The 11,527-nt window shown below is 38.9% G+C and overlaps 2 protein-coding genes across 2 annotated transcripts; both read right to left on the minus strand.

Annotated features, from left to right (window-relative positions):
* Positions 1–328: 328 nt before the first annotated feature.
* On the minus strand, positions 329–8,168 carry faah (fatty acid amide hydrolase; the record flags this gene model as incomplete). Its single annotated transcript, XM_083888178.1, has 15 exons — positions 329–460; positions 1,417–1,562; positions 2,005–2,113; positions 2,209–2,248; positions 2,346–2,389; positions 2,706–2,805; positions 2,916–3,013; positions 3,116–3,241; positions 4,295–4,419; positions 4,505–4,545; positions 4,630–4,836; positions 4,996–5,129; positions 5,626–5,766; positions 7,251–7,364; positions 7,953–8,168. The coding sequence occupies 15 exons, from the start codon at positions 8,166–8,168 to the stop codon at positions 329–331; spliced, it is 1,773 nt and encodes a 590-aa protein (XP_083744304.1).
* A 1,182-nt stretch (positions 8,169–9,350) lies between these two features.
* uqcrh (ubiquinol-cytochrome c reductase hinge protein) lies at positions 9,351–11,315 on the minus strand. Its single transcript, XM_083887601.1, has 4 exons — positions 11,196–11,315; positions 10,856–10,891; positions 9,859–10,020; positions 9,351–9,592 (listed from the first exon to the last, which is right to left on the minus strand). Exons 1-4 carry the CDS (start codon positions 11,238–11,240, stop codon positions 9,560–9,562), a joined length of 276 nt encoding a protein of 91 aa, XP_083743727.1. The 5' UTR covers positions 11,241–11,315; the 3' UTR covers positions 9,351–9,559.
* Between the last annotated feature and the right edge of the window lie 212 nt (positions 11,316–11,527).

The following is an 11,527-nucleotide window of genomic DNA, read 5'->3' on the forward strand; positions in this document are numbered from 1 at the left end:
TAACAGCATGTAACATCTGTTCCTGCCATACGGCATGACATATTTAACAATGTGAAATAAAATCAGATAATTAATCATTGTTTACTCTAATCACTAATCAACACAATAATAAATTAAAGACTGAACCTTATATTAAAATTCGCCAAAGATCGACTGCTTTATCTCATGACCCAAAGAGAGAAAGAAGGGTGAACCCAAAGCATCCTGTTTAATCAATGTCAATTAATATTCAACCATTCACCATCATTAGAAATGACTTTTTTGGGTACTGGTTCAATAGCAAATTTAAAACAATATGCCCCAAAAGTTGCAGCACCACCTGTGGGCATCAGGCTCTACTTTGTGCTTTCTGTTTGACCAAGTGTTCCACCTCCTTCATGAAGCGCAGACACAGCTCATCCTGCCACGGCAGGGCAACACACTGCACCGACACAGGCAGACCTTTTCCCCCGGTGACAGCCTGAACACAAGCACAGAGAAACCAGAGACGAGTCAACAGTCGGTCTCAAGAACTCAACACAGTCTGCTGCCTCCACCTACTGACCAAATGTGGAAATACAGACATGTAAAAGCATCCAACATGCTCATCCACCTCCTATATATGAATGCAAAAGGCTCATTCTGGGGATAATGGAACAATCCATACAATGAGGTGATTGGTTACATGTTTCCTTTATATATATATATATATATATATATATATATATATATATATATATATATATATATATATATATATATATATATATATATATATATATACACATACATACATACATACATACATAAAAACACAACATTACACTGGTTTATACACCGTATATATATTTAATTGGATGAAGTCTCCTGATGCAAAACAAAGACTTGCTCTGAAATATTGAGGTTTTCTATCGGCTCATTTCCAGCAACTAGGAGGTTTTTGACCATAAAAACAAGTTAATATATGTAAGTAGACCTCCATAACTAACATATATGTGCAACAGAACCACTCTATGTGACCTTTAAAGGCCCCATATGTAAGAATGTGGCCAAAAACAGTTATTACACTCAAACTCAAAATATCAAGGTCTTTTAGGTTTCGTTTTCTCTGCCATTGTAGCTCAGACGTAACTGGCAACCCGTGGTTGCTCAGCAGCTGAGAATCTACTGACTGCAATAATTGGTAGATGACGGAGGTGTTTTGATTTCAAAACACGATTTGGGGTCTGCAAAAGATTTTTTTTAATGCATATATTTTGGCTGTACTGTTCAGTATGTTATATGAATATGATTCCTGAGTCTCTGTGACATTAGGTGGATGTTATGCCCAGTTGCTTTAGATTTATTACATAATGTACCTTTAAGAGTTTGTTAAATTAAGTATATATAATATATATTTCTGTCATGCATGATATGCTTCTTTGTGCCGTTTCTTACCTGTTTGAAGAACGTGTCCACCTGGTCCTGATAAATGCCCTCATAGTGCTCGAGTTCCTCCTCGTCTTGTGCCGTCACTGTGGAAACGGGAACCACTCCAGCGGGAAAGTTGAGGACATTGTAAATGGCTGTGTATGACAGAATCGCTAAAAGGAAAGAAAATATACATTTTAATTTAACAATAACATAAGCACGTATGTCACGGAAATGTCCTGATTATAAGGGAATTGTTGCAATTACTTTTTGGATGTTAATATAATTATTGATAACACCAATTATAAACTAAATAAATAGTTTTTAATATAAATTCCAAAGTGAAGGAACATAGCTGCATATGACTTATATTAACTATTGGAAAACAAAGGGTTAGGGTTAGGGTTAGGGTTAGGGTTAGGGTTAGGGCCCAAAAAGCTCTTTAACCCTTTAACATCCAAGCCTCAAAATGTACATCTGGACTTTTTTAATGCTTATTTTAACCATAAAAGGGTCAGAAAATGTCCTGTGAGTAAGTGATTTTGCTAATGGTATGCGCTACGCTCAGTGTTAGAGGGTTAAATACATTCGACAAACATCAGTTGAGTATCTTACGAGTAATCTTTCCGCAGTATAAGAAGTTGTAGGCTGGTCCAATCACAGGGCACAGCAGCACGTCTATGTCACATCTCCTCCAGTCCGCTATCGCTTCACAAATGTAGTCCTAATGAGAACACAAGAGCACGTAGACATTTAGCACAGAGTGTCATGTTCAGCTCTACATGCATTTTTAAATAATTAACTGAAAACTAATAGGACCTCAACAGCAGCATGGTGCTTCCACAGGTTTGCAATAGATCTGAAAACAGAGACAGAGACAGATGTGGTATGAGCAGGTATTTTTGTCACATCACATGAGATGAACGGTTAATCAGGAAAGCCTCAAAGTCTCTCACCCACATCCAGCTACAGATCCGCCAATGGTATAAAGACGAGGAGACTACACAAACATGAGACAAAACACTCATTTATATTTATGTACCCTGCATGTCAAAATAAATTCACATATTAACTTTTTCAGGCACTTTACAAGACAGCAATGCCAGGATTCATCAAGCTCAAATTGTGAAAGAGTGAATTAGGGAACATAATGGATAATTAGAGTCTTTGTGATGATCAACTGTCCCCATCATAGATAAACACAAACATTTAATACAATGTTGGGACTTTGCATAAGCTTGACATAATCAAAGCTTCAGTAGGTTCATTTTTAAATTGACGTCAGGTACTACGGAAGATTTATGTCCGTTACTCACCAGGGGGTTCTTGAGGAATGCCATGGTTTTAAACATCCACTTGGGAAAATGGCGAAAGGAAAGTTGATCTTTGAGAGAGGGGTCCACAGGACCTCCCTTCCTAAAAAAATAATTAAATGCATTTTATCTTTAACTTAAATTATCTTTTATCTGGTTAAATAAAGGTTGAATAAATAATCTAACTAACGAACAAACAAATATCCAACTCACAGGTTTTGCAGCAGGTTGGTACATCCATCTGCAACACAACCCTTTACCATCAGTTCAGGGAAAGCATAATCAGTCTTCAAAGGTGTGTAAGGCACCAGCTGCACAAAAGACAGAATGGGGAAAAGACACACGGACCTCATGTCACATGTAATAACTGTGGATCAGTCAACACTGTGTCCGTGGGTGGTTTTTGTTCTTACAGTGTGTCCTGCTTCTTCCAACAGTGCTTTGACTTCTCTGACGGCCCGTGCCATGCTCGTAGACGGCTGCATGTAGCCATTATTCTCAAAGTAGCCAATCCTCAGGGGTCGGGAGCTCTGGTACGACTAGTAAAAAAACATGAGTGATAGATCTATGAGATACAGTTTGGTAACACTTTAGATTAGGGAACACATATTCATCATTAACTAGGTGATTAAAACATGCACAAGCCCATTATTAGTAAATATTAAGCAAATATTAACACCGTACGTAGGAAAATTCTTAATTATGTCATAATAGAGGTCAAATAAGTTTATGTAGAAAAAGGTGTTAAAGGGGCCATATTATACCCTATTTCTCCAAGTTAACCTAGTTCCCTGGTGTCCTAATGAACATGTCTGTGAAATGCTTTGGTCAAAATACCATAAGGATGAAGCACCACAACAGTTCAATCACTCTGCCAAAACAGCCCTGTTCAGAACGCTCTGTTTAGTAGTATCTCTTTAGGTCCACCTTAAAAAAAAGTAAAACGAAACTTAATAGACAGGAAATGACATCAGCCACAGAGGCTACTGGGACGTAACAGCAGTTAGCATTTAGAAAAGTGATCATTTGCAGACTCTAGCAGGCACATTGCTGTCATATATAACATGTATCCACTGGACAGATAAATCCTCTGAGGCTGGAAGTTTCTGTAGAACTCTGTGCTGCACTGTGGAGCCAAGAACAGAACTTTTCTCCAACACTCTCACGTGTTTTATGGACGAAGCGGAGCTCCGCGAGACAACATTTCCAGGAATTTATCGCATTGTGACGTCCCAATCAGCGCGGAAGTCAACATCACATATTTTATCTCCTGTATTTAGACCAAGGAGGACCACAAAAACATGAGTGAGTCATCTTTTTTCACACTTTGCCTCCTGATAGGGCCTCCAGAGTCCCAAATATAAGGATTTAAATGATTAAAAAGTTGATTTTGCATAATATGTCCCCTTTAATATTTGCTTAATGATTACTAATAAAGGGCATATGCTACTTATATATGTTAGTAAGCAACTAGTTAATGGTGAATAGGTGTTCCCTAATCTACAGTGTTACCGATATGTTTCAGGGCTTTTAGGGGAGGGTTTTCCTTACTCGATTTAAGGTTATATGAAATCAGCCTGAATTTGACACACCTGCAAATTAAAAGGCACGGGTGGAACAGTGGGGTCCAGGGAAAACATGTGGTCACACAGCAGCGCCTGCATACACAGAACCAGGCTGTCCACGTCCTTCGCCATGGGTCCCGGAGAGGACAGCACTGAGTTTATTACAAATAGAGGAGGAAAACAGTAGGTAAATATAACAGACACCATATGATGACGCTTTGATGTATTTCACCATACCTGACTTTTGTCCCCTACAGGAAGGCGTCAGACCCATTACACTGACAAAGCCAAAAAAGAAAGATAAGTTCAGATAAACATTTACTGCAGCGTTAATAATAAAACTGCACCAACCACAAACACACCTCAGCCGGCCTGCCGTTGGCTTGAAAGCACATATACCACAGAAAGAGGCGGGAATGCGGAGGCTGCCGCCTATGTCACTGCCTAAACCCAGCAGAGAGCCACCTCCACCGATGAGAGCCCCCTCTCCACCAGATGAACCTCCAGAGGTCTTCTGATGGTTATGGGGGTTTTTGGTCTGCCCATAAATGGGGTTAGAGCAGTCGTAACTGAAAATATGGCGACAATAATAATAATAAAAACACATACGCAATGACAATTACAGCGTGCTCATTAAATTATATTGGAAGTACCAAGTATGAAGGCATGTGACGAGTGCTTTAGACTCATAACTTGGCTTTACAAGTCCGAATGTGGAAATGATTCACCTCAAAAGGCCTTGAGGTATGTTGGTTTTCACAAAGGGAATAGCTCCTTGTCTCTTCAGAACTTTAACGAGGACGGAGTCTTCCTGAACAGGTTTCTCCAGATTCATGACCAAGCCACAAGTAGAGTCACAATTCTTGATAGATTAAAATATAGCAAAGAGAAAATGAGCATTGTTAGACAACAGCAGACGGAAGTCATGAGGTAGGTTTCATTAAGATGGAGCATAACTTTGAACATCTCCAGTTAACGATAAAGCGCACGTCGGCTTGTTTCCACTCACTACTCCATTCCCCTGTAACCACAGCAGGAACGGAGGTCTCATTGTGACTTTAATTGCTGCTTCCATTGTAATAATGTTTGCTTCTCCTCTCGTCCACTGTTCCTCATATTTTCCGTGTGCAGGGAAATGCAGAAGCTGGAGGGACATTTGGGTCATATAATATTCTAAACAGCCTTTTGTAATATTTGAAGAGTTTTGTCAAAATGTTTAATGATTAACTTAACAGCTTAATGGGTGAATGAGTTTTCATGTCCCTATCCAAATCTATTTCTGGACCCTTTCAGTGTAATTAACTCCACCAGGGAGTGCTTTCTCTCTTGTTTATTGTGCTTAAGACCAGTCAACATACCTTGTATCCGTAGTTGTCTTTGATACTAACTGGAACGCCATACAAGAGACCACCCTTGTTGTTACTAATAGCTTCCAGTTGGTCAAAACTATCCAGCAACATCCCTGTGCAGCAGTTTAGCTTTTTGTTAACATCTAGAGTCTGAAAAAAAAAAGGGAAAAGAAAGAAAGAAAATAAAGAAAAGGAAAAACACATTACAGACAGGTTCAGGATGGTTTTGTAAAACATTTAAGTAAAATGAAGGTTAGGCAAGTAGATTACTTAGTGACAGTGATGTAAATTTACATGCATATTGTATACAGATGTCCATTAAGATGCTGTGTACCTTTTAAATAAATATCAATCGATTCAAATCCACATATAGCAGCCATCTGTATCTACCCTATAAATGCACATATTTTTTATATTTTGATACCAACACTAGTTCCTGTGCCTACCCCTCTTCTTTGTTTGAGAACTTAATTGCTGTTGTTTCACCAGAGGTTCCCACCATTCTTGCTTGAGGATAATTTCCTTTCTAATGCTCCAGGTCATTTATGTCGCAAGTAGCAAATGTTGACTGAACGCAGTAATGTCACTTTAGTAAATACTGTCGTATATTCATCTACTGGGGACACAGTGTTAATTAACACTCAGAACATAGTCATGGAAAAATGTTAAAATGTATATACAGAGTTGATAAGAATGTGCAGTATCGAGCGCCTTATAGCTTATTTTCAGCACAACCTATAGGTAATCTGATGACCTGATTTTTGTTTCCATTGCCACACCAAAAAGAAAAAAGTACTAACATTTAAAAAAAAATTAAATAAAAAAAATCTTATTGAATTTGTGAAATTTTGGAAACATACCACATTTCAAATCACTACTCTCACTTAAATTTTTTTTTTTTTTTAAAGTGCACTATAAAATTAATCATAATGTTAGCACCTGCGGCACTGATCTGTGTCACATGACCACTCTAAACCAGTTCTATTTGCATGTATGTTTTCCAATAGGATAGTACATATTCTTGAACACGCACATATAACCGTGCCAGTCATAGGCTATTTTCCATCCTACAGTCTCTCTGCAAATACATTTATTGAAAAGTTCAAAGCTGAACATCCATCCATCATTTCTACAGTTTTATCCTCCACATGAGGGTCAGGGGGGAGTGCTGTGCCAATCTCAGCTGACATAGAGCGATAGGCGGGACACACCCTGGACAGTTTGCAAGCCGATCACAGGACCACATACATGGATAAATAAAAAAATAAAAAAACACTCTCACACCTATGGTCAATTTAGAGCGTCCAATTTACCTAATCCCCCACATTGCATGTTTTTGGAATGTGGGAGGAAACCGGAAAACCCGGAGAAAACAAAGCTTAACATTCGGCGTATTGTGTTTTTCTCCCCCAAAAAAGCAGCTAAAGTTTCGGTCTACAGTCTATGACTCAGTGTGTTGTGGTAATTATCAATTAAAGGTGATTATTGCAAAACAAAAAAAAACAGGTCATCAATAAGCACAGATTAAACACTGAGAACAGTCGGAGAAAATGACTTAATTAATAAAGACATTACTGATTTCCATGATTGCTTTTCTGTGATGAATGAAACAAATTTCAGTTTGGATACTGAACCTTTTCCACATAAGCATAAAAGACATCCTCAGGTTTCAGTGAGCCTTCCTGCAGTTCCTTTGTCAACTCCGACAGGGACAAGGTCAGGATTGCATCCCAGTCAACGGTTGGATGCTAGAAAAAAAACACACACACACACATTAGAGTGTGGAATCAGATAATCAACAAGAATCAAAAGAGCCACTTTTAATAAATGCAAATGTAAAATATTACAAGTGATGTAAACATTGGATGTGATGCACAAAATATCAAAACAGTTATTTATCACCAAAGAATCTCTAAATAAGAAATAAGAAAATGAAAAAAAACTTTATATTTGTATTATTCAAAGCTACAAGGAGCCACTGCAGGAGGGCCAAAGAGCCCCAGGTTGCAGACCCCTGCTGTAGGGCTATATCAATCAAATAGTTTTTAATTACTTTTGCTATGATAGATAGATAGATAGATAGATAGATAGATAGATAGATAGATAGATAGATAGATAGATAGATAGATAGATAGATAGATAGATAGATAGATAGATAGATAGATAGATAGATAGATAGATAGATAGATAGATACGTTTAAAATAAAATATAATAGAAGAAAAATACGATTATACTCCAGTCGTGAAACTGAATATAATAACACACATTGTTTGATCATTAAACTAATTACAAATTCATTTGTTTCTAATAAAATTAAATAAAAGTAAAGTCTCACCGCCTCCCTGTATCGCTGCACAGCCTCTTGTGCCTGCTGCAGACTCTCGGTCCTCCGGGCTCTGGCTCTCTGGATCTTCGACTTCGCCTCTTGGAAACTACTGATCTTGCGGAACAGCAGCACCACAGCTCCAGCAGCGCATGCAGCGGTCGTCAGCAGCGCCACAATGCGCTTGTCCATCTCCACATTGTGGATAAGCTGCGTTACTTTCTCCATGGATCTCTATCGCCTAGTTACATGGACTCTTCTTACTAGTCACGTCACGTCGCGTTCCTTTGAGAACGTCTCTCTCGAGGCTCTAGAAGTTACGACGACACTAATGCGAGTGATAGGCGAGCGGCAACTATTGTAGTCTAACTAAAAATTAAATGACCCTGTATTAAAGCCTTTAAGGTAGTCAGTCCCAGTGAAACAGCAACCAACGACTGCGACCCGTGGGAGATCAAACCCCGCCCACATCCACACCCAACTCCGCCCACATCCGGTACATCCGCCGCCCCGCCCAGAGGTCAAACTCAGCCTTTTCTCTCCGCGAGTGAGAAATTTCAAAGTAAAAGTCGCATTGCTGTATATTATTAGAACCAGTAATCTTAAAAACAAAATTTTCCCCATGATTCTTGCAAAGACAGATAAATGTGTGTTGAGGACATGCCCGACTGCCTACATACTGAAAAGTAAACATTTTTACTGTACCAATGGGGTGTTTTGAATTAAAGCTGCTCAACTTTCAGATTCCAGGTGTTAATAATAGACAGTGAGGCGACTTTTAATTTGAAATGTATATCTCGCTTCCGTTACAGTCCAACTACCTTAAAGGTAGTAATACGGGGGCACTTCATTTTAGAGTCGGGATAGTTTGACCACAGGTGTGCAAACGTCGGATAGATTGACCGCAGTCAGCAACAGAGTGTTCTTATATGACGTCACCGTTTAATGTGGCATGGTTGTTGGTGCCAGATGGGCTGGTCTGAGAATTTCACAATCTGCTCGTCTACTGGGATTCCAACCACACCTAGCTTCCTGAGAAAAAACCCAAGAAGCTGCAGTTCTCCGAGTTAAAATGCCTGGTAATGATACCAGGGCACGGAGGAGAATGGACACACTGACCCTAGTTCAAAAGTCACATGAAAGGCAATTAATCAATTAAATAGAACAATCTGTGAAGTTGAGCAAGGACACAAACAATATCAAGATATTTTTTTAACATCACACCGTGGGGCACAAAAGTCTGACAATAGCCTTTTAATGTATGTTAATGTAAAATAATTTGTTTAGCTTTAAACCTAATTTGTTGAGTCCATTAATGCCAAAATCAGTTGTGGTTAAAGTTTTCAAGAATCAGGAACAAACTTAATTAATTAATGCATTATAACCACAAAATAAACCCTTGACACCTGGTAAGGATTTTAAGTCTCCACTTTAATGAACGTTGACTCGGCCTACATTGTTAAATAATTTAGTTTCTTCACATAAGCAGACACATTATAGTTTACATTGAAAGATACAGCATACAACAGATCCATATATGGATGGATAAGCCAATTTCGTCCCCACAAACAAGATTTGAAGAATGTCTTCAGCCAGCAGTTAAACAACCAGAATGGATTTCATTTGACAGAATGGAACAGTTTGTGTGACACCTAGAGAGAAAGGACAGGAGACATCATTCAGTTATGAAAACATAATAATAATAATAATAATAATCATAATAATAATAATAATAATAATAATAATAATAATTACTACACACAGTAGAAGGCAAGGCAAATACAATTTATGATCAACACTATTGATCTTCAAATGATATTGTTGTGGCTGATGTAGACATTAAAATGAATCAATGTCACTATCAAATAGTGCTAGCCAAGGTCTTGCATGTCAAACAAATGGAGTCCGTCACACTTACACAGTGGTCGCGAGCATGCAGGAAGTCAAAGAGTTCCTCAGTGCACTCCTCCTCTGTATTAGACCTAGAGCTAACTCTGCTCTCACACTGTTCCAGACGCTCCCGGGTGTGAATGCAGTGCTCTATCTCTTCACACTTCTGTCGCACCGTTTCAAGAGGATCCTGGAAAAAATTATAATAATAGTAATACAGGACATTCAGAATATGTATCTTAAAACGTGCATGCAGAGGTGCTGTATCTCTCTCTCTAAATCAGCGAATATGTTTCCCGTTGACCTTAATGTCACAGAAAAACGAATAGCTAACGGCAAGATGGATTGTGCAGTCGTTCTGTATGTTTCGTGCCTGCTGTGCATGTTGATTGTGATACAAATTAGATGGAGCATGTCTCTTGTGGTTGCTGTGTAGTCCGAAGAAAAACGCCACCACCATATGATTTCCAGCAACAGTACTGCAGACTATACGTCCTTCTTCTGAGTCAAAGACAGCGGAGGAAATGGAGCATGCACAGAATGCAAAGTACAACTCCAACCCTGCATGCAGGAGTAATCAGACTATGAATCAGACATTATCCAGGTATGTTAGTGCGACTAAGACTAGCTCGATGAACAAGCATGTTTTCATGACATTAAGAAAAACTAATTATTGTCCAAGTTCGACTAAACTTGGGCTTTTATCATGACTGTTGTACCACACAAGCTGAAGTAATTGCACATTTGTAAATGCAGCAATCATCAGTTTACTCCACAATCTTAACACAAATGTGTTATGTTAACAGGCATACATTTGCACCACTCCCTCACAAAATATCGTTGTATACCGTGAAGCCGTCGAAATGACGAAAAATACCGTGATACATTTTTGGACGTGAGCTATATTCAACACAAGTTCTAACCAAAACCTGGAAACGCGTGCTCTTAACAGTTTGCTCATGTTTACATTAAATCCAGTCTTTGTGCCAATTAGCATATACACAACAATAATTTGATTAACATACCACCATATCTTCTTCCTCTTCTTCTTCTTCTTCCTCCTGAGACAGAAATACACAACCAGATTAGTTACATCATACACATTACGCCAAAGGACACCAGGGTATTCTCACGGTGGCATCGATTTAATTGAACACTAAAACATTCAACAGCTACAGACAGTGTCGTTGTGATAAAGCACGAGATTAATTCGCTCTGACATATTTATGACCGACGACAGGAGTATGAGCGGCTATGTGTAGCATTAGCTAACCATGTAGCTTGTGGCGTAATTGCCTGTAAACACAAATAGCCAAACATAATTAGCGTAGCAGTGATATCCTAAAACTGTAAAAAGCTACTTACATCCTCAGGCTCTCCATTCGTGATCATTTTCTCCTCGAAAACCATGATGTTATTGCTCTCGTCCTTAGATGACCGGTTTTCTAGCAGCAGCAGCAGTTGGAGGACAGGACACACGGCAGGTCACACAAGCTAACAAGTGCACTCTCTTTTTGAGAAACCTACGTTTTGGCGACAGCGCCACCCAATGGTTTGAATGACCAAACGCTGCACGTCGAGAACCCTCGTTTGAAGGGTTTATTCCACAAAAAAGCTGGTGGTTCCCATATAGGGGGAAAATGGATCACTGTCAAACACAGGTGGAAAACAATATATAGCTTAAAGATCTCAGAATA

Source organism: Microchirus variegatus (assembly GCF_963457635.1).
Source record: "Microchirus variegatus genome assembly, chromosome: 4".
NCBI classification, from domain to species: Eukaryota; Metazoa; Chordata; class Actinopteri; order Pleuronectiformes; family Soleidae; genus Microchirus; species Microchirus variegatus.